General features: G+C 36.1%; 1 protein-coding gene across 2 annotated transcripts in view; it reads right to left on the bottom strand.

Annotated features, from left to right (window-relative positions):
* Atp11b (ATPase phospholipid transporting 11B (putative)) overlaps nt 1–23506 on the bottom strand; it is a 93325-nt gene that overhangs the window by 5925 nt on the left and 63894 nt on the right. Inside the window, exons 21-31 of one of the 2 annotated variants that reach the window (XM_055625877.1) lie at nt 22565–22667; nt 19725–19870; nt 18278–18337; nt 16420–16547; nt 14881–15019; nt 13397–13462; nt 12821–12924; nt 11186–11351; nt 9165–9250; nt 6705–6830; nt 203–264 (exon numbers count right to left, since the gene is read on the bottom strand). In XM_055625877.1, coding sequence (XP_055481852.1) covers nt 6746–6830; nt 9165–9250; nt 11186–11351; nt 12821–12924; nt 13397–13462; nt 14881–15019; nt 16420–16547; nt 18278–18337; nt 19725–19870; nt 22565–22667 — 1083 coding nt within the window. In that variant the 3' untranslated portion in view covers nt 203–264; nt 6705–6745. Of the gene's footprint in view, nt 1–130; nt 265–6704; nt 6831–9164; nt 9251–11185; nt 11352–12820; nt 12925–13396; nt 13463–14880; nt 15020–16419; nt 16548–18277; nt 18338–19724; nt 19871–22564; nt 22668–23506 lie in introns of those variants that run through there. The other variant, XM_055625876.1, reaches the window with a different exon arrangement.

Genomic DNA, 23506 nt, shown 5'->3' with positions numbered 1-23506 from the left:
TGGTCAACAGCAGGCTCTCTGCCTCCCTTGGTTAAGCCAGTGGATTCAGTGATCATCTACACTGCAGCTTCTTTCTGTCCATTTACAGAACACTCAGCTGTAGCAAAGGCTATGTAGTGAAATGTCCCACCTGCTGATATGGTTGGGACTACACCTTCCTATGACTCGTTCCAGCATTCTTCCAACAGATGTGCATGGGGTTTCTCCTTTTGGGAAACAGCACATGGAGTCCAAGCACTTGACACTTGAATGTGCTTCAGCAAGCTGCAGAAGAAGAGCAAGTTAGTTATTCACAGAGTTGAACTTCACAAAACCATTACAAAATCAAAAACAAGTATTTTAAAACTGAAAGTAAATGATGCAAACATACAAGGTTTGCTATAACGTGGAATGCACAGAACTCTTTGTAGTATAATCATATATGAACATTTAAAAGCTTTGTGGTCTACTGAGAAGCCTACATAAATAATGGTATAAAATGAGTAGACAGGTGTTCACATTTGAGGAGGTTTATTATTCTGCCACTGAATAATTTGCTATGGCCAAGATGCTTATGTCAACTACTCAGAAAGGCAGTGAACTCTCTCTCATCTTGGAGCTCCGCTTGGGTGAAATGTTCCTGCCATTATGATTGAAGAACAAATGTCCAGCAACTCAGACAGCAGAAAAGACTGGGAAGTAAGAATCGGCAGGAACTACACCGCTAAGAATAAGAACTTTAGTAGAGTTTATGTGCCAAAAACAAATACCCAAAAAACAGGCACTCCATCTATGCCCATTATCAACTTCTCTTCTTTTTAATAGTGAGAAGGTGGCACATGGATCAGAATTTATCAAGCAAGTTTGTAGTACTATTAGCATTTAAAGTTGAATTTATCAAATATCTAAGATTTATACTGATTCAGGCATGAATAGGCTCAAAAAGATAACTTAATTCTATACTATAACAACTTTATTAAAATGAGGGTAAATGGTCTGACCACATGGCTGAATGAATCCCAACCCTAGTTTTGCTAGTCAAAAGTTTTCTTGATTTGTTTTGTTTTCCCCCATCTGTTTTGGAGACAGGATCTTACTGTGTAGTCGTGGATGACTCAGCTCTCGGTGAGTAGACCAGGCTGGCTTTGAAATCACAAAGACCCTTCTACCTTCACCTTCTGAATGCAAGTTTAAAAACTTACTTGAATTAATTTTTCTTTATGTACATAAATGATAAATTTTTAGAAGACGCAGAGGAAGAAGAATGAAGTAAGTTTGCTAACGTTCACATCTACAAGGTTGGGAATCACCATGTACCATGTGAGGCGCGGTAATGGAGGACACTGGAAATGCACAATGGACAGAAAGCCACATGTGAAATGTAAATAACCTGATATTCTGAAAGCAAGCAAACAGTGGAGTCTTACAATATTCATGTACAGAATCCCTGACCATTCCAAGTAGTGGGAGTTCGAATGGGATTTCTTGTTGGTCAAGTGCCTGGCTGTACGTAAACCCTATGTTCTGCTAAGCACTGAGAAAGCAAACCTCACATGCTCTTTAAACATTCTCGGTTTAGGACTGAGTGGAATGTACCATTGCTTTAATGTGCTTTGTGAGATACTTACATAAACATAAGTACCTTGGGAAACACTAATCCAGCAGTTTTACAGACTTTCAGATTGTCTAGGAATGTGCTTAAGTCTCAACTGGTGAGCTTGAGACCATCATTCTATAATCCACTGAATTTTTTTTCCCACAATTTGATCATATTCTTTCTCTTCCCCAAACTCCTTAAAGATTCTCCCCACCTCCCTACCCACCCACTTTTAATTCTCTCTCCCTTTACCTTTCTCTCTCTCTCTTAAAAAAGAGCAAAAACACAGTAAAACAAACAAAGCCCAAACAAAACATGACCAAAAAATGTGTACACACACGTACACACACACACACACACACACACACACACACACACACACACACACACGCAACTCCCCCATGGAATCTGTTTTGTGTTTGCCAATTACTTACAAAACGTCTTCACTCACCTGACCCGAGGTGCCAAGAACCATGAACCATTCACTACCACAGGAGGAACATAAATTTACAGTGAAGAATCTGGGGGATGCTGGCTTAGGCAACAGGTTCTCATCAGCAACTAGGCTGGATTTTGCTGACTCTTGGGCTCCCATATCCTCAAGCTAAGCCAAACCTTCTTTCCTGATGGGTGGATGCTCCCCTATATGGTCCACACCAGCCAATGGGGACACTCTAGCTCATGCCTGTGGGCCTAGCTCAGGTTAAATACTACTATCTCCCTACAACTTGAAGGAGTCTCTCTGGGCTCTGTTTATTGCTTTACAGCATCTCTTAAATGGCACAAGCACTGAAAGTGAACCGAGGAAGGCACACTGGCAGTTCTTGGATGTACTTATCAAGTGAGGTGAGAGTAAGGTAGGAGGTTAGAGCGGCAGCATTAGTCACAGTGAGACTGAGGGTTCAATGCTAACCTGCAAAGACTCTGTCACTGGGCATGAATGTTTCTGGGCTGGTAGAGACAGAGTTAAAAAAAGCTTTAGAGCAATTTGACAAAGTAACTCTGTAACAGTTAAATCTACTAAGTTTTTTAAAATTAGGGATTATTTCCTGTATTTCTTTATATTATATTTTAATAATTCATTTTTATTACAAGTATAACATTATTGGTACTTGAAAGACAGGATATTAAAAAACAATATAATTAAAAAAACAAATATAAAATGACAAATTGTTTAAAAATTTTTGTTAAAGTAGCTATTTAATGTAAACTTTTCAGTAAAGTATATTAATATACAAATAATTTTCTTTTTAAGATTTATTTTTATTAACTACAGTTTATTCACTTTATATCCCAGCTGTAGCCCCTTCCCTCATCTCCTCCAATCCCACCTTCCCTCCCTCATCTCCTCCCATAACCCTCCCCAAGTCCACTGATAGGGGAGGTCCTCCTCCCCTACCCTCTGACCCTAGCCTATCAGGTCTCACCAGGACTGGCTGCATTGTCTTCCCCTGTGGCCTAGTAACGCTGCTCCCCCTTCAGGAGGAGGTGATCAAAGAACCAGCCACTGAATTCATGTCAGAGACAGCCCCTGTTCCTATTACTAGGGATACCACTTGGAGACTGAGCTGCCATGGGCTACATCTCTGCAGGGGTTCTAGGTTATCTCCATGCATGGTCTTTGGTCAAAATTTCCTTAATAGTATACATCAGTTTCTACCTAAAAATAAAAATGACTGTCTAATGATTATCCATATTAAAAAAGGCATTTATTGAAATGCATTCTGAATTTTCAAGTGTTGCATAACACAATAATCTCAGTATCCTCTGCCAAAAATAAAATGGTTATTAACTATTGTAAGAAAAAAGACAACATAAAACCTGATCTTTTAGCATATTCATTCAGGAAGTATTAAGCTATCCCAATAACTAGAAAGGAAGGATCTTGTCTGGAACTGCTATGTTTAATGTCCTGTACTTTGCTCACAGCTGCTGTTTGGCCAGCTGACAGGATTTCCTGAAAGCCACGTGTATGTTGGTGTCCATCTATGTGCAGAACAATGCTTGAGTCTGTGTCTGTTTTCAGGTATCTGTCTTATATCACATAAACCTGTGGCCAAACGTTAAATCCTAGACACCAAAAAGAGCAAGCATGTCAAAACTATTACATATGATGTTCTCTTTCAGATCATCTAATGAATGAAAAAAGCACCTCCCCAAACAAAGCAAACAGTAAGAGAAAAACTGAGGGGCACTGTGAATGGTGAATACTACAAAGCGATCTACAGAAACCCCCTCTTCTGATCTCCAGAAAACCACTATGTCCCTTGCTTTCCTAAGGCACATCACCTATCTCAATATCTCATGAAGTAAGAGCTCAGACAGACGCTAGAGCCACAGCAGCCAGTGTAATGCGGGTGGGAATGGAATTTCATGTAATTTAAAATAACAGGAGAGGAGGCTTATATCTTTAGAATATATGAAAGCCACAAAAAATTAAGGTTGTGAACTGCGATCTGGTTGTACCATAAGTAGCTTTGACTACAGCAGACATTTTAATCAGTAATTAGTAGACCACACTCTCCACTACACCTGATCCTCAAATTCCTGGCAACATCTCCCCAAACCCTCCCCGAGGAGATTCAACGTAGCTATGGCTGGCTAATGAAAAAATTCATCTTTATAGATCTAGATAAAAAAAAAAAACTCTTACTTACTGCTCTTGTTTCCATATTAATAGATGAATGCTAAGTTTTTGTTAGTTACCAAATAATTTTCTTAAGTCTTATGTTTAGACGTTTTCAATATTTTTACTACAATGTCATCAACTAGAGGTTTTTTTTAAATTAACTTTAAATGAGACTTGTCAAATTGTTAAGTGTATTAGAGCTTCATCTTGTCTAGACTTAACATTTGCTATTAGAGAAATGTGTTCTTTCTGATGTGAAATCAAAGATCATAAATTAGTGCTGACTTTCAAATTTTGTTAAGAATCTTAAATTCTCTAGAAAAGGCAAGAGCTTTATCTCCTCACACAGCAGTTAGGGATGTTTAGTATGGCTGGCCATGTTATTCCAAAACTCCTGGATCCAGACAGAACCTGTTTCCAACTTCTAGTTTTCTCCATCACTCTACTCTTACCCTTCCCTCTAAGCAAAACAAACAACTCCATAATGATATAAATTTGAATGACATTTACAAACCTAAATGAAATACCTCCATGTTGGTTTGGGAGCTTTCTAGAGAAGTATTTCTATGCATGTTGTCTCATTTCAACTCAACAATAAGCAATAAAGACTATATTGGGTGGGAGCTTGGCAGAGGGCTCTGCAGGTGCAGAGCTTGCTGGGTAAGCACGAGGGCTTCTCTGCAGTCCCAGAATGCGTATAAAGCCAGTGTGTGTGGCAGCCTGTCTGTCAGTCCAGCACTGGAAGTGGAAACAGGGGCTCTTTTCCTAGAGTAAGCTGGCTGAGGAACTGTGAGAGAGCCCGCTGCCCTGGCTAAAGTGGAGAGAGGCTGAAGATGACTCCTAGGATTAGACTGGGGCCTCCACACACAGCATGCCTAAGCACTCCCATACATGTGCACCCATACTCCACATATGCACGCACACTACACATATGCAAAAATAAAACTAAATGAAAAAATATATTGATCTTGTAAGCATTTTTATAACTGACTTATTTTTAGTTTCAAAGGAGACTGAGGTCTTTTATATAAATGACGTATTTATCCAATTTGTTCTTTAACAATATATGCTTGGAATTAATTTATAGTTGGGTAAGGAAGAGCATCAGTATTGTGAAACATTAAAATTCCCCAATATAATGAAAGGGAAGTTAACAGCATAGATGAAAAGGAGAAACTTCATGTATAAATTCTAGGGTCTCATGCAGCCCAGGCTGACCCTGACTCCTTCCTGGTCCTTCTGACTCCACATCCTGAGTGCTAAGATTGAAGACACACGCCACCATGCCCAGTTTATGCAGCGCTGGGACTCAGCCCATGGCTTTGTGCACGGTAAGCACTACAGAAGCACTCTACCAACAAAGCTACACCTCCAGACACCTGACTGTAGCCTTTTGAAACATACCAAATCGAATTACTTCTACTGCTACTACTAATGATAACTGAGCCAATTAACTGTCCTCATTGAGGGCAATTCACTGAAGGAATCTAACTTTAAAATATGTCTCAGAATAATTGTTATTATTAAAATTATTACACATGTTCTACAATCTGATTTATGGTAAAGGTGAAATGATTTGTAGCCTTTAAGTGGCTATGCCTTCAATTTTCTCTATTTTCGTATTCTAAATGAAACAACAATATCATCTTGAATAGAAATCACACTAAAATGACAGTTATAGCCTAAGGAAAAATTTTTAGTGGCCACAGGACTAATAATTACTACCAACCAAAATATTGTGCATATCCCAACTATATCCAGAAGAAGCTTGGATTTATTCTTCAAAAGGGGCATAAACTCTTCCCCAAACAGCACTTTTTAGACTTGCTTCTTCTATGTAAGTGTTTTGCCTGCATGTATGTACACCATGTGCATTCCTGAGGATGGTTGTGAGTCACAATGTGGGTGCTGGGAACCAAACAAAAAACGTGGTATTTGTAACCCCTGGGCTATCTCTCTAGCCCTAACAGTTAACATTTTTATATAAATACAACTATGAAAATTTATGAAAAGAACAAGTCTGTTAACTGCCATTTAGTGACCAACTACTCACTAGATCTAAGCACACTGGCTCATTTGAGTATTCAAGTAAAAAAAGAGGACTTCAATAATTCAGTGTCTACATTAAAATTTATAAAAATACATACAATTACAACTTCAAAAAGGATTAACAGTTTTAAAATGGTAATGCATGACATAATTTCAAAAGGAGAAGAAAGGGATAATTTCTTGAATGTAAGACAACAGGCTATGAAAATACCTTATTGTGAGAGAATCTGAGATGAAACGTGATTTATCATTGTAAATCCAAAGAAACATGAATGAGAAATTCAGGGGTAAACATAAAAACAAATTGAGGGATTAAAAAAAAAAGAATGAAACAAAAACAATATAGGAGGAACCATGAAGAATTAGTACAGTGAGATGGAAATGTGATGTTGATTCTCCATGGCATGACCCAAGATGAGGCGTCCCCCACAAGGCCCAGCAAAGTACTACCTAGTGCACGCAACAACTGTCCTGCTGGCTGCAAGCCTCAGCTAGCAGGTGCCTACTGTCCTCCCCTCTGTGCTGGCTTTCAGCAAATTCATATGCTGAGCCGACTGAACCCTTATCTTCTTCCATCTAGAAGGACAGAAAAGCAGTAAGTCTCATATTCAGAACAATACTCTCACAGTCTACAGTTTAAAATCAAAGCAGTAAGTTGGGTCTACAATCTGTGAGTCACAGACAGAAGTTCACACAACAGCACAGTTATTGTACCAGGACAGAAAGAGCCAAGGAGCTTCTTGGAGAATACAGCAAAGCAGACCATATGAAACCACGAGTGCAAGGCTCTTAGAAGCACACAGCCCAGTAAGAACCAAGTTTCCTTTAGTTACGTTCTATTTCCGCTGTAAGAGTTATGGCTGTCAAGACTCAGCCCTTGCTCTCTTTCCCTTAAACTCTCATCTAAGCGCACTGCTACACTTTAACTGGACTGAAGAGCAGAAGGGTCACGTGGCCTATCAACAGTGCACATGAAAAGGGGTCATGACTTAATTTACTTGTCAATAAAATTAACTTGAAATATTTCTTTAGGGAAGATCAACTTAAAAAATACCTTATTCTTCGTATGTGTGAGTGTTTTGCCTGCATGTATACATAAGCCTGACACCTGTGGAGGCTAGAGGAGTATGTTGGATCCCCTAGAACTGGAGTTATAAATGGTTGTGAGACACTACACGGGTGCTGGGAACTGAAGCCAAGCCCTATGGAGGAACAGCCCAGTGCTCTTAATCACTGCACCATCTCGACAGCCCAGGGAAGGTCAACTTATTTCTGTCTGGCTTTGGTTGAGGTCAATACCTTTGTTTTGTTTTTCTTTGTTGCTGATTTTGAGTTACCGGTACAAAAACATCCTCGTACTATGTGATAGACCTAGAATCCTAGGAAGGTAGCCATGCTGGGATGGAGGTGAATGGTGCAAACACACAGCAGAAGCAGTGAGCGTGGCACCAACACTCAGGACAGCTGTTAGGAGGACAGCAGTGCCTCCTCTGCGACACCCGACCCAAAGCTCAGAAGAATGTCAGTCTTACTAGTTTAACACAGTATTAGAATCCCTGCAATCTCAATCATTTTCTTTCTTCATTCTTTTATGCTTGGCATTCCTTTAAAGGGGGCTTGATTTAAGCCAACACATGTAAAACTAACAAAAGGTGGCCATTCTTTTATATTCCTTTTTAGTCTATATATTTATATAACAAACTCTCCCGCTAGCAGATTTAAAAAGTTAGACCCTCAAATAAATAGACACTGACTATAGAAAAATCAGCTATTGATAACAGTGGAATGTACATATCTGTCTCAACCAAAAGTAAAAACATGTCTTTGAATTTGAGGTTAGTTCTTGGAAATATGAAAAATGTTTACCACTCATTTGCCATACATAATTACTGTAGTTATCACCCAAAGCAAAACATCTGAAAAAAAAATTAAAGCCAATAATAAAGACACAAAAAGGTTAGTAAAACTTAAAAACACCTTTTAAATTATAAACTCATGCTCTATCACCTAAAAGGTTACATGATGTTATATGATAGCTATTCATTTGATCATGTAAGTACACACAAATTAGAGATCTGGAGAATAAAAAATGATTTAAAAATATATGTAATTGCCAGGCTTGTTGCATATGCCTTTAATCCCAGCATTCACCAAGCAGAGACAGGTGGATCTCTGTGAATTTGAGGCCAGCCTGGTCTACATAGTGAGTTCTAGTCCAGCCAGAGGCCCCATCTGAAAACAAAAACCAACCAACCACCCAACAATTTTGACATGTAGTTATATTATCAAAAGTTCTAGGATTTCAGCTTTCATTTCCTTCTGTCAAAAGATATCTTGATACTAGTGGCTGTTTTTTTGTAAGTTTCCAAATTGGCGTGGCTGTGGAGATAGAGTTAAACATAAGACATAGAAAATAAATATTTCAACTTATAGATGCAGTAAACAACAGCAAGGGTATGAGATACTTATGCAGCCACTGCTATACAAAGACGCACGCACATGTATTTGTATCACAGATTAAGGCAAGACAGAAACTGGCAAATCTCACTTCCAGGTAACTACAACTTAAGTTTAAACTTTTTGATAACTTTTTAACTACTCAACATGCAGGAACATTCTTACATATGACTATGACAAGCAGAAGCATTAGAATTATGCTAGGAAAGATAGGTGTAAAAAATATGTAACAAGGTACAGCTCTCTCTCCACTTATGTTTAATTTCCATCTCAATTTTCTTCTCAAAGAAATGGATACCATTTTTAAATGTTAATGCCCATATTAATTAAGGTCAAATTAGAGACAGAGCTGTACATGCTTGACTCTTTACTGAGGCATCTGCCCATATCTGGGTAGTATTTAGTTGACCTTTGGCATGCATAAGCGTTAACAAGGGTCTACTCCTACTCTACCTAAGTCTGCTCAGCTGATTCCTTGCCCTCGACAAAGGCTGCAGTGCGATGAACTCGTCACTTAAAGCCACTGTGTTGGAGTACATCTATAAGTGGACAGAAAAGGGATGGGGCACACACAAGTCAGTGAACTGTAGTCATCATCTAAGAGACAGACACAGGACAAGCTTTGTAAATACCGAACACCTATTCCCACAAGAGCAGGAAATATGCATGGTACACACACAACTAGTATTTGTAGGAGATCAGCCTTGCCATAAGAAAAAGTTTATGCTTCACTTTTAAAAACACGTTCTTATTCTGGAGAAGAAAAAAAACGAAAACACTCAGAATAAATGCTGGCAGCTCTCCTTTTGATGTGACTTTTCTTGCTATCTGATAAGCAATGAAGCATCTGGTAACTTAACAGCCATTTCTCCATCATTTGAAGTCAGAAGTGACGACAGAAGCTGAAATGATTATCGCTTACAGCAAAGGAATAACATCACATATAGGATATAAAGGACAAATAATGTCTCAGTGTTAAAAGAAAAGAGAAGAAAAAGCATGACATGACAGCAGCAGGCCAGAAGACCAATGAATGGAGTAAAACTTTACTTCCTCTTCCCAAATGAGAGCAACCACAACATCTCATTAATCATTTGGATACTAATTTCATAGCAAAAGGGAAAATTATTCTGACTTAACATATAATAAAATGAGTTAGTGTAAACTCCTTTTTAAATAAATTTTAACATATTTAACACAAGTATATAGAGTATTTTTATTTCTTCTTCAAGAGCATGAAGTGTCAAATATTTCCTCTGTGATACTTTAAAATAAGGATACAGAAAAGGTAACAGTAAGTAATACCATACCTTTTGGCTCAGTAAGCAATCTTTATGAAAATACACTTAAAGCTTTCAAACCACAGAACAATTAAAGAAAATGTGAGTAAATGTTAATATGATGTTGCTCATACAATTTGGGGGGAAGTACAATATAGACCACAGAATGAGACAGACTATCCGCCATAAAAGTCTAGAAAAGTGGAGCTGGAGTGATGGTTAAGCACACATGCTTCTCATGCTGAGAAACTGAGTTCAGCTCCCAGCACCCACTTTGGGTGGTTCACAACCACCTAGAGCTCCATCTCCAGGAGAGCCACTACCCTCTTCTGGCCTGCATTCATGTGCACATACCTCCCCATATATATACATATAATTGAAAATTAAAAACAAAATATTTTATTTGAAAAGCCTAAACAAGTATAATAAACATATTAAAAGTAATATTTGACTCTAAATATTTACTTCTGAACATTAGAAACAGGATCTAGCTTTCTGATATAGATTTAAATAATATGCTGTAGATGAGAAGTCTGTCCCAGCTAGTGCACATATATACCCAGACAGACACAGAATTCATGTAACTCTTTTCAGTACCATTTAGAAATCAGTACGACACAGCAACATCCTCATCACTTTATACTGCACCAAAATATACAATCTCTAGAATTATATTACTGAACTAAGTAAATGATAAATACTGATGTGACCAACTGAATCATCTCTTTAGCATTTACTGTGCTTAAACATTCTTTCATTTAATCCTTACTGCAAAGGGAATGAAAAATATTTCTATTACAAGTTCACCAACGAGGAAAATGTGGCATAGCTGATAGTGAAATGGTAGGTATCAGTCCCCAAATATCATCTCCTTAAGCATCAGCATACTGCTAATGTCTGCTGTAGTTTAAAGACATGGCTATATACCTTGGTCATAGCTAAGTGATGCAATACTATTATTGTCTGGAAATAACTTGATAGTTTGATATCTAAAACTTAAAATTATAGTTACTAGAAGCTGTAAAAATAAATAAAAAAATAAGAAAAAAAAAACCTAAAAATACCACACTTAAAAGTACTGGAAAATTCTTTTTGCTATAGGAATAGGCATTTTCTGTTATAAAAAATTGGAATCACAGATAGTCATCACTAAGTGTTCTAACTAAAGAGTTACTGAGTATGAAAAGTGCCTACCTGTGCCTTTTCTGTACTTGTAGGATGAAGCTGTCGATCAAACACTTTCTTCACAACATCAATAAATAGACAACTAACAACCATAAGGAGTATGGCAAACCAAGTCGACCCACTTGACAGGAGCTGAATAAATACAAAATACATATTCTGGGAGCTCAAAAATGGCCTGCAAAGGAAGACAGTAGACTCATTAAAAGCCAGCAGTGGCTGTGTATAGTGTCACAGGCCAGTAATCTAAACATTTGCAAGATGAGGCAGAAGTGCCTTGAGTGCGAGGCCTACAGAGGGGACATTGTTTTAGAACAAGTGAAAGAAAAACTCAAGAGTTAAATCAAGACATCACCAAAACTCAAATAACTTAAAATAACAACTTTAAGAGTGCTGGGAACATTTTCTAAGTTGAAACTGGAAGAACTTAAATAAACTGAGATAGACTGTGTTAAAATGTAAAATCGAGTTTAATTATTTTTAATAGTTCTACCTTTTCACTAATAGGGAAATGGCAAGCTAGTGACTACGTAACCCTAGTTTCCTGGCAAGTTAATAAAAGAATAATGAAGACTAGAATGATGTTGATTACAGAAATAAGAAGCCAAGAAATAGTGTGTAAGAAACTATTTTCTATTGGTTATAAAAGAAAAAAAACTGGCCAATGAGTTGGCTTAGCTGGGTAAAGCACACACTGCCTAAGCCCAACAACTTGAGATCTCTTCCTGGAACCCAGGAAAGGTAAAATGTGAGAACTGGTGCTAGAAAGCTGTTCTCTGACATCCACATGTGTGCTGAGGCACATCAGCTCCCCCTCGCCCAAAATAACAACATTAAAACAACCTTTTGATTGTCCAAATCTCAGACTGAAAACTAGGCTTTTCTTTGTTAAAAAACAAAAGAAAACACCCCAGAAACTCAGATTATGGTATTACAAAGGTATTCTTTTTGGGCTTTTGTATAGATCAATTGCAAAAGACTATAGAAAAATACAGAAACAGAGAAGGCTTACAGATAAGCAATATGCATAAGTGTGTTCTTTTATGCTCCTTTTATGTAAGTTAATGATGAGTAGAGTCAAGTTCTTTGTGCTTACCTTTAGGAAGTTTTGCCTGTTAAGCAGACCTAAAGTACAATAGACACATATAATACACATGCTCTCCATGAGAAAGGTATCGATCTACCATCACTTAACCAAAAAAAATCTTAGGGAAGCATGACTTAGTAATCTTTCAAAAAGCCTACTAATGATCTACATTTAATGCAGATGAAGCATACTATTAACTTTTGAGAGAGAGGTTACCAGTAAAAAGTTAATGGGTCTTGTGACTTATTGTATATGAAAATAAATACTTTAAAAGTTATATGGGTAGTATAAAGAACACTATTATGAAATCAGACAAATGGTTTACAGTCTAGCTTTCTTCTGTTTTCATCTTTGTGAGCAAGAGACTCAGTTTTCATGTAGAAAACTGAGGATAATAGGGTTATTGTGAAGATCAACTCAAAGAAATGAACTTATCAGCATAACATATAAAAAGTATTAGAAGAATTTGGTTATCAAGAATTTGGTCATCAAGGATCCTACCACAATGAAAGTTCAATATTGTTAAATCAACATAATTAAGACATAGTGCAGTCACTCACCAGAAAATCCCACCATAAAACAAAGAAAATATAAAATAAAATATAATAGATCCCCAGGTAACAAGATGGTTGATCCAAGTCCAGAAATGAGTTTCCAAAGCCATCTAAAAAATAAAATGTGTCTTAGCAATACAAAATAATACTTTAACTTCTAGGTAAAACTCAAGAATTACACACGTCAACTACAGATGTGTAGAAGCTCTATGGCTTACTTCTTTAGAAGACACAGTATCAGTGAAAAAGCCTTAGTAGGAAATAGTGTAATATTCTTCTGAGGGAAAGCAGTATAGAAATATCATGTGATGATAGACATTACCTTAACTCTATGGCACAAAATAAACTTATTTTAGATGATACATAGTGAAGCAAAATTTCAGTAATTTCTAGACAAAATTATATGAAGCTTTCTGAAGTAATTAACAGGAAAGAAAATTCATAGTAAAATTTAAGTGAATGATTAAAATTTCGTAAGACCAGGTAATGCTGGAAAACGAAAAGGGACACTATATATGTATAGCTAAAAGAAGAGGTGAGTGAGACAGACAAAGTGTGCAGTTTCTGATGAGAGTAGCGTACCTTTACTGTGACTGTAATAACCATTACTGTGAAGACCAAAGTACCAAACGTCCAGTTTCCAAACATCTAAACACAAGGAAGACTAATATGTTACTTAGCAACATAAGGTTAATTCCACTAAGGTAAAAGTCATTCACTCTTCACAAAAACTTAACTGAATTATTTAAGACAGATATACACATGGACTCTGATCATAATAAAGTTACAAATATGTGGACAAAAATAGTGAAGCCTCATTATAATAACTACCCTGGACAATGAACCTTTGGATAATATCAGATAATACCAGAGATTCAAAGGTGATTCAGAATTCAGAACTGTGGGTCACAGACTGTTTTTACGTAGGATGGTGTAGTGTGATGGCTTTATTCCTGTCTTCTTGTAAAATGACAATAAAACCTTGCTTGACCACAGTTATTTTCTGAAACATTTCCAAACAGAAGTTATAGTAGAACATTTGCTACAGTGCATCTTGATAGAAAAACCTTAGTAAATAAAAAAAAAAAAAAAAAAAAAAAAAATTAAACTTAAAACCAGTATCTGGAAGAAAAAAAAAAAAGATAATGGCCAATGTATTCTTGAAAGGGTTCCATGGAAAACTGCAAACACTGCCAGTCAGAAATGCTCTTTTGATCTTTATAGTTCAAACTTGCAAAGTCCATCACACATGAAAGAATCCCCAAAGACCATCAAGATGTTTCTATATTAAGACCATAATTATGCAGATTATATGAAATTTAATTTACAAAGCAGTCATAATCTTGACACTCATTTAGACTTTTATGTAAATGGCTGATTTGTCTTTAATGTATACACATCTACCAGCAATTAACTGAGAAATAGCTCCCTTACTCTCACATCATTTGTAAAATGAGGGTAAGTCTCACAGATATTAATAAAATACGTTAGTAAAAAACTATGCAAAAAGGATAAGGTTTCTGGTACGTAAAAAGTGAATGGTAAATACATGTGAACACCAATTAACATTTCTTTATTTGAAGGTACCTTCAATAAAAGAATGTGAAAATCATATCAAACCCATGTTTATTTATCCATTTTTAAAATATTCAGTCTTAGAAATTCCAAAGATCAATGGGTGTCAACTGCAGTCCTGAGTTACTGCCTTTTTAGGGCTATGGAGCAAGTACTTTGGTATAAGCAGGTAACTTTGACCTGGTACTGGTAAAAACTGTGTGCTCAATGCTGGGGATCTGGTTTTACTTAAGGCATGCTGTTGTACTTCCCTAGAAAGGAGGCAGACGGCCCTGGGCCAATACAAGTCACATTCGTTGTCTTCTTTTTGGTAATGAGGAGTAAGCTCATGAAGAGCAGGCTCTTTTCACTCTGATATCCTCTTGAGCTCCGGTGAGGCAGAGGGAATTTGGGGGATCAGACTACGGAGAAGTGATTTAATCTTACATTCTTTTCAACATTATTAACATTTTTCAAGCACTCTTCTTCTTCTTCTTTTTTTTTTTTTTTACCTGGCCATTTCCAAGAAGAGATATGTCTTTTTCCACTAGAAAATAGGATCCAAAAAAGAAAATGAAGGCATGGCTGAAACCCAGGATGGTCCAATAAAGAAATGCTTTAATGCTCAAGAGACAGTTTTTACTAATGTCCCTATAATTATTTTTAAAAAGAAAAAGGAACATGTTAGGATTCATTTTTTTATCTTCTAGACAATTAATTTAACTGATAATTTAAAATGATAGAATTTTAAGATAGCTAAAAAATATCAGCATAAAGAATAAATCTAAATTTACAACCAACCATTTCTATTAATAGCATGTATTTTTTAAAAAATTATTTATTACTTATTACAATTTATTCACTTTGTATGCCGGCTGTAGCCCCCTTCCTCATCTCCTTCTAGTCCCACCTTCAATCCCTCCCCTCCCTAGTGGAGAAGAGGGATAGGGGAGGTCCTCCTCCCCTTCTATCTGACCCTAGCCTATCAGGTCTCATCAGGCTCCTCTGTGGCCTGGCAAGGCTGCTTCCCCCAGGGGCAGGTGATCAAAAAGCCAGGCACTGAGTTCATGCCAGAGACAGCCCTTGTTCCCCTTACTAGGAACCCACTTGGAGACTGATCTGCCTATGGGCTACATCCGAGCAAGGAGTCTAGGTCCTCTGCATGCATAGTCCTTGGTTGTAGTATTGGTCTCTACAGGTCCCCCTGGGCCCAGATTTTTTGGCTCTGTTGGTCTCCTTGTGGAGCTCCTGTCCCCTCCAAGCCTTTCTATCTCCCCCTTTTTTTTTCCATACGATTTCCTGCACTCTGCCCAAAGTTTGGCTATAAGTCCCAACTTGATACACATGTATCTTTGAACAGCTCAGAAGTCATATAATAAATTTCAGTATCTTTTCATTTGATAATAAAACATTACACAGGCATAGTACCTCAGTATAACTGTGAAAAACAAACAAACAAACTGATTATCTGTATTATATTTTGTCCTCATTCAGCCATTCCGCCATGGTGATCTCTTTAGCAAGATATAAGCTGGGTTCAGCACCAAGGCTCCTTATAATCTTCATTCTAGAAGTTAACTGTTATGAGGGTAACAGACTGTCCTGGGTATTCTGGTAAACCAGAGCAAACTATTCCCCACTGAAACTGGCTATGTCTTTAACTGGCACCTCTACAATCTCAGTGACACTTTTTGGGGACCATGGGCTGGTCCTGACAGATCAACATCTCTAGGATTACCTTCTTTGGGCACTGCAGGGGGAAGGGGAAAAGCAGGAAATACATCCTTGTACTTAACTTTGATTAACACTCATAAATTATGTAATAACAGAACATCACTAATTATTTAAGGAACTCTAGATTAACAACTGAATAACTTCTCTTGTATACATGAAATAGAATACTGTGTACAACAGTCCAAAGATAGAAAGTGTTTACTCCTAAAAACACTGGAAACTTACTGAAAATTTCTTTTTAATACTGAAAAACTTTAAAGCATGCAACAATCATGCTTTACAATAGCTATACAAATCTATTATAGGAAAATACATACCTATATAGGGTAGGCTTGCTCTGTAATACATGAGGATCTATATGTTGTTCCAAAAGACTATATATGAGAACAGGTAGAGAAGTAAAACAGATGTTGTATAAAGTCAGGTATACGCTGTCATACAGTGTCTAGAAAGAGAAGTAAATTGGAGAAAATTTGAGATTATATATTTCTAAAAAATAAGTACCTTACTTTCTTCATTTTATACCAAAATTCCATTGTAAAAAATTTCAATTAATAAATGTGATTTGTTTTAGTATGGATTCCCATAATGTAGGAAACTGGATATCCATCTCAAGACTCTTAAAGTTTGCTCTGTGTGATGCAGTTTTACAGTTCTCTTGCATCTATCTTAGGCTCTTGGGAAGCTCTCTGGTGGGCTAAACACTGTTTTCCTGTCCTTTAATTTTCCCCACCTACCATCTCTATACTGTTTACAGTGCTAAAACCTCTCATTTTCTTTGGAAGCTATTTTTTTTTTAATTATATTTGCTACTGTTGGTACTAATGTTCTTTGCCTATGGTCCTATGGCATTTGCTGACTGGCTTTTGTCAACCTGACACAAACCAAACATACCTGAGAAAAGGGAATCTTTACTGAGAGAATGCCTACATAATATTGGTCTGTAGGTATTGCTGAATTAATGATTAATGTGGGACGGTCCATGCCACCGTGCACAGTGCCATTCCTGGGCAGGTGATTCTGGGTTGTATAAGAAAGCAGGCAGAACAACCATGAGTGAACAAGCCAATAAGCAGTGTTCCCTGATGGCCTCTGCTTCACTTTTTTGCTACAGTTTCCTATCTTGACTTGCTACAGGTTCCTGCCCTGACTTCCCTGAGGAATGGAGTGTTACCTGAGAGTTGTAAAATGAAATAAACCCTTTCCTGCTAAGTTGCTTTTGATCATGATGTTTTACCACAGCAATATAAACCCTATTGAAGATACTTATTAATACTGTCTCTTTGAAAACCTAGTCAAAATGCATCAGATTCCTACTGTCATAAAGTATTAATTGTCTTAAAGTATTCAATTCAGGTAAACTATTGCTGGTAATCAATGCCTATGACGTGATTTAAAAGTTAAAGCTCTGTAAACAGGGAAAGTAAATAGGGAAAAAGCAATTGCCAAGAGGAACTAGTGAACTTAACTTATAACTGAAGATCAGAACCACTTGTAGCAATCATTTTCAGATACATAATAAGCTATGTGAAAGGGTTTATGGAAAACTAGTTTTGAGGTGAGATTTATGTAATTGCTGGACTAAATCACTAAAGTTCTCAGTAAATTTTTAAAACTTCCAGATCAAGAATAAAACTAATTAAGTGAACTTTTAATGCTTACTTGGTCTGACTTGATATTGACTATACAGAAATACCACAAATAAATGAAAAGAGTTACCACGCTTGGAGAGGTAAGTGAGTTGTTAAGGGCACTTGCTTTGAGTTTAACACTTGGCAACACGTAAACTGGAGTGGTGGTGGCTGATGGTGGCAGTAACTTAGACCTGTACTGCTGCCACTTGGGCAGTGGAGGCAGAGGACCTCCAGTTCAAAATCATCCCTGACTACATCATAAGAGGCAAGCATGAGCTACAGAAAACCTTGCATAAATAAACAAACAAATAAATGAAGTTAATCACTTAATGTCAATTTGGAAAAAAGTCCACAATTAACATATACTTTGGTATTAAAAGTAATCACAAACTAAGAGACAGAATAAATATTATGAATGTTATGTGGATTAAGTAAATATAACTAGTTACTTATAAGATAAAGAAAAATGAAGTCTAATATCCATCAGATTTGAACAAATTAATTTTCTAAAAGGACAAAAACAAACCTCTTTTTTACTTACTTGTTGAGAAAACAAACAATAGAACTGATATAAAAACTGGGGTGTGATAAAACACACATTCTGAAAAACAAAAGAATATGAAAAGTGATTCAAATATTTGACTTAAGAGAAAGAAATCTAAAAACAGTTCCTAAAGCACCTAGAAACCAAATCTGACCTGACATTGTAAGTGCATTTTCTCTACAGACACACCCATGTAAGATGAGAACACAGAATCCTCATTTTATTAAATCATGTCTAGAAGCTGTTCAAGGAATCCTAGGTATTATACTGAAAAATTTTAGTTCCCATCACTTCTAACCCAAGTTATGTTTTCAGCTCTTAATACATATCATAGACATTATAATAGGTAATAGATGCCTAATTTCAGGGTTATAATTTTAATAAGTGGAATTATCATAGCATCTTTCTATCTCAGTATTTTTCCTATCACAAGTAAAGCTAAAACAAGGTAGAAAAGCACCTCCCCCAGACCACTCTACTGTAACATTCAATCTACTCATGTCACAAGTGAAAGTCAGAACAACAGGCTACAAGAAAACTGTCATGTCATCCTAAGGTAATATTAATATTTGTTTTCTATCAGCTTGCAACTACTAATTACAGAAGCACATACATCATAAGATACTTTGGTATTGTAAATGTTTATTAGCAGGGACTCCTAATACGGGTTCCACTGAATCCCACCTTCCTTAAAAGGGTCCAATGAGAACAGTATTTCAACATTATTATCTGTTTATTTTACAAATAAACTCTCTGTAAGAGAGAGGCTTATACATTTACTAGTCTACCACAGACCACCCTTGAAACAAAAAAGATTATGGAGTTCTGATATGAATCTATGAAATTAGAGGTTCAATTAAATTTATTACTATACCAACATAAAATTAACTTTAAGGAAATTAAATTTATTGCAGCTAAATTTGAACAGAATAATAAATCTAAAGCATAAATTTTGATGCAAGGTAACTTCACATAATAAGATTAGAAAAATTTCCCCCAAAGCATGTGTTGTGTGTTCTCTTATTTTTGTTTTTTACTTATTGTGTGTGAGATAGAGATGGTAGGGAAGAGAAATGAGTATACAGTGGGAAGACAGAGAGTGAACCATGATGGCATATAGGTGAAAGTCAGAGGACAACTTATAGAAGCTCTCTCCTTCTACCATGGGGTCCTGAGTTTAAACTCAGGGTGTCAGGCTTGTTGGCAAGTGCCTGTGTGCACTGAGCCCTCTTATTGATCAAAAATGTTTTTATTGCTTTTTTAAGCAATTCTGTCACTGTCCTAGTGGCACAGGAAGCCAGTGACCTGCAGTCTGTCAGCAATAAATTCATTATTACATAGCTATTTTTATTTAAAGAGACCATTTTAAGAGTTGTTTGAATATCTGTAACATTCTTAAATTGGAATTTCAATAACTGATTCTTATAATCTAACAAGAACTCACCTTATAAAAAAAATACTGTACAAGGGTAGCTATTCTAATATAATAAAAATGACCATGAACAAAAAGTAATTTGGAGAGAAATTTAAATCTAGCTACTGCATAGTCACTGTTTCTTGCAGCTTGCCTTCCCTCTTTACCCATGATTCCTGCAATAAAGAAGAAAGAATGTTCACTGATAATCAAAATGTAATTTTTACAATATATATCACTCTTAACTATTTATAGTTGCCGTAGCAAGACTTAGGACCCCTAAATCCTAACATACAGCAGAAATCAGCTATCCAAAAGGCTGTTCTATTTAGCTATGATTAACATAAAAGCTACATATACACCGGGCATATAACATCAATTTTTAAAGAATTAGAAGAAAATAAATAAATATCAAAATATTTAGATCTAGCAGAGGCTTCAACCACATAGTGATAAGCACAAACTGCTAAACTTCTAATGAGCAGACTGCTCTAGGGCATCTTTAAATTCACCAGTTCCAGAGATTATAAAATGCTCTAGGGTCGGTCGTCTGTCTGTCTGTCTGTCTGTCTGTCTGTCTATCTATCTATCTATCTATCTATCTATCTATCTATCTAGTATTCTGCCTGCATCTATCTATCTATCTATCTATCTATCTATCTATCTATCTATCTATCTAGTATTCTGCCTGCATGTGTGCCTGCACACCAGAACAGGGCACCATATCTCAAGATAGATGGTTATGAGCTACCATGTGGTTGACTTGAAATTGAACTCAGGACCTTTGGAAGAACAGGCAGTGTTCTTAAACTCTGAGCCATCTCTCCTGACAAAAACAACTCACACTATGTTTCTGGTGATTTTTTCATGTCACATCTATTATAGGGAACCAAAGGTATGTGAGAAAATGGAGAATATTGTGGTAATTTATGATCATGAGGTTTACCTAAACATGGCAGAAAATGTATAAGCTAGGAATGAAAAGGCTGATAAATGCATTTAGAAAAATATTAATATTTCTTTTGCAAAAGTGCCCTAAATTTTTTCAGAGCACACAAATTAGCTTACCCTTCTTGAAAGATAGTTATCACAACTGAAAATTCAGTAATAGAAAAATAATAGTAGTTTCACTAAAGATTTATTTCTTTAACCAAATCATCCAGTATACATCACGATTGACATCAAGACTAATTTACTTTACATATGACAGAAAGCAGATGGTATCTGCCTTTCTGAACTTATTATTTAATTTAATGTGATTTCTGTTTTAACCTTTTTCAATTTTTCACTCTTCTTAATGGCTGAATAGAACTTCACTAAGTGTCTGTACCATATGTTCTTGTTGGGTTTCTAAACTGGTTCTTTATCTATGGCTATTTTAAATAGTGCAGTAATAGACATGAATATATAAAAAGAAAAGATTAAAATTCAGGAATTTGAACCCAACAAAAAAAAGCACATTTTAAATGATTTTTTTAAACCTTTACAAAGTGAATGTGTTTTTTTTAAAGTAAAAATAGATTTTCTATGAATAAAATAGGTAAAATAATGTACATCCTGAAAGCAATGCATCATTTTATTTGAAGATAAAAGTCTTCTTTTAAAAAAATATGTATCCTCCCTCCCTGTGTGTGTCTGTGTGTGTGTGTGTGTGTGTGTGTGTGTGTGTGTATGTACAATGCTTGGCTTATTTATTTTACTAAAACCCAACAAGTCTTACATAAAAAACAAGATTTAAAAAACATTATTTCAAGAGTAAAAGCACTTTTTAAAACAGACAGTGAGGACTGGTGCACTCTGTAATCCCAGAACCCAGATGCTCAGCCTAGCAAGCACTTTATCCATTAGGTCATCTCCACAGCCCCAAAGCAGCCTTATATGCTTTATACACAGTATAAAATTATTTTAAAATATTTATTTTTATTTATTTATTGGAAATAGTTTAGAAACTACAAAGCTGAAATTTCAAAATGAACATTTATTATCCCAAAGAGGGGAGGGAGTGTTGATTTTAAAAGATAAATAAAAACTATCAGCCTGCAATTCTATGTCACAACACATCACTTGAAGGCCTCCTGGACAAGGCTGGCTCTCCTCTAAGCTGGGGTTTTATCCCTCACTGGAGCTACACATACTGTACTCACACTTCCCGTTCTTGTTCTTTTGTAAATAATGCTGCCAGATCAGAGCTGATTAAATAGTAAATCATTCACAGTGAATCAGTGCCAGTGCAATAACAGCACCCTGAACCCAAAAACTGATTCCATAATAAGAATGCGGACAAGGAAAATATTTTTGAGGGATAACTACAGTCTGATCTTTTTCTGTTGTTTTTTGGTTTTCTTTTTTTTTTTAATGATACAGAAAGTAATATGTCATTAAAATCACAAAAATAATAATTTTTTGTTTTGTTTTTTAAAATCACTGTTTGATGTAATTCTTTTTTTCTAAAATTGTCCTCAAAATGCAAAGCATAATTTTTAGTTTCACATGTAATAACAGTATAAAACATAAATTTAAAACCTTGAAAGCAACTATGTAAGTTAGAAAGGATAAAATTATGTAAGAAAGTTCTTTGTGAGGTACAAAATGGGATGTAAAAGTAATTACTCTTATTATTAACAAAGCATAACCAAACTTAACTAATGTGATAACTTCACTAATGTGATAACACTTTAATTAATATTTTAAAATCAAACATTGCAAATAGTGAGCTAAGTAATAATTGGTTTCTTATGGGGATATACTGTCATGTAAGGTCACACTGTGTTTGTTTTCATTTCAAATACTGCACATTGTACTTTACAAAAAGGAAAATTCAAAACCACTAAGGAATCATACTAACTTTACAATTAAAAAAACTCAATCACCTATGCCAACATGTGCTTCCTGTATCATGCTCACATCATTAGCACCGTCACCAACAGCCAAGGTTATCGGTTTCTCAGGTGAAATTTTTATCAGTCTTATTACCTGAAAAACATACAATGAGTTCATTCTTTGTGAAGACATTTCAATTTTCTTTTATTCGTGTAATGTCCTTTATCTGCAGTCTTCTATAGCAGTATGATGATGAGGAAGACACTTCATTCATGCTAGACAGTAATATGTAGGAAGGCTCACTTTTTGAGGGATATGAAGATTAAGGGTTTAAGAATGTCTTTTAAAAATGTCATAACAAAAAAGTTTTATGTTTGGATTATAGGAAGAAAAGAATTTTTAAAAGTATTCTAAGTTTGTAATCCAAAAAAGTATTCTAAAATGTTTGTAATACTAATAACTTTTTTAAATAGATAAATATGCTTCATTGAGCTATCATCAGACAAAATTCTCAAGAAAGAAAATACTCGAGAAATGACACTCAACCAAGGACCATCTATGGATATAACCTAGAACTTCTGCTTGGATGTGGCCCGTGGTAGCTCAGTAACCAAGTAGTTTTCCAAAGTAAGGGGAACAAGGACTATTTCTAACAGGATCTCAAGGGCAGGCTCTTTGACCTCCCTACCCCCCCAGGGGAGGAGCAGTCCTGTTAGGCCACAGAGGAGGACTTTGCAGCCAGCCCTGAAGATACCTGATAAAACAGGGTCAAATGAAAGGGGAGGAGGTCCTCCCCTATCAGTGGACTTGGAAAGGGGCAGGGAGGAGACCAGGGAGGGAGTGTGGAGTTGGGGAGGGAATGAGGGAGCGGGATACAGCTGGGACACAGAGTTAACAAAATGTAACTAATAAGAAAAATAAAAATTAAAAAAAAAAAGAAATAGAAAAGACAGCTTCTTAGTCTGATGAGCTAAATCTCACAAGAAAACATT

The sequence above is a fragment of the Psammomys obesus genome, unplaced genomic scaffold, assembly GCF_907164565.1.
Source record: "Psammomys obesus unplaced genomic scaffold, mPsaObe1.curated_primary_1811, whole genome shotgun sequence".
In the NCBI taxonomy this organism is placed as follows: domain Eukaryota; kingdom Metazoa; phylum Chordata; class Mammalia; order Rodentia; family Muridae; genus Psammomys; species Psammomys obesus.
The sequence above is the reverse complement of the archived record's forward strand: the minus strand, read 5'-3'. Positions and strand labels throughout refer to the sequence as shown.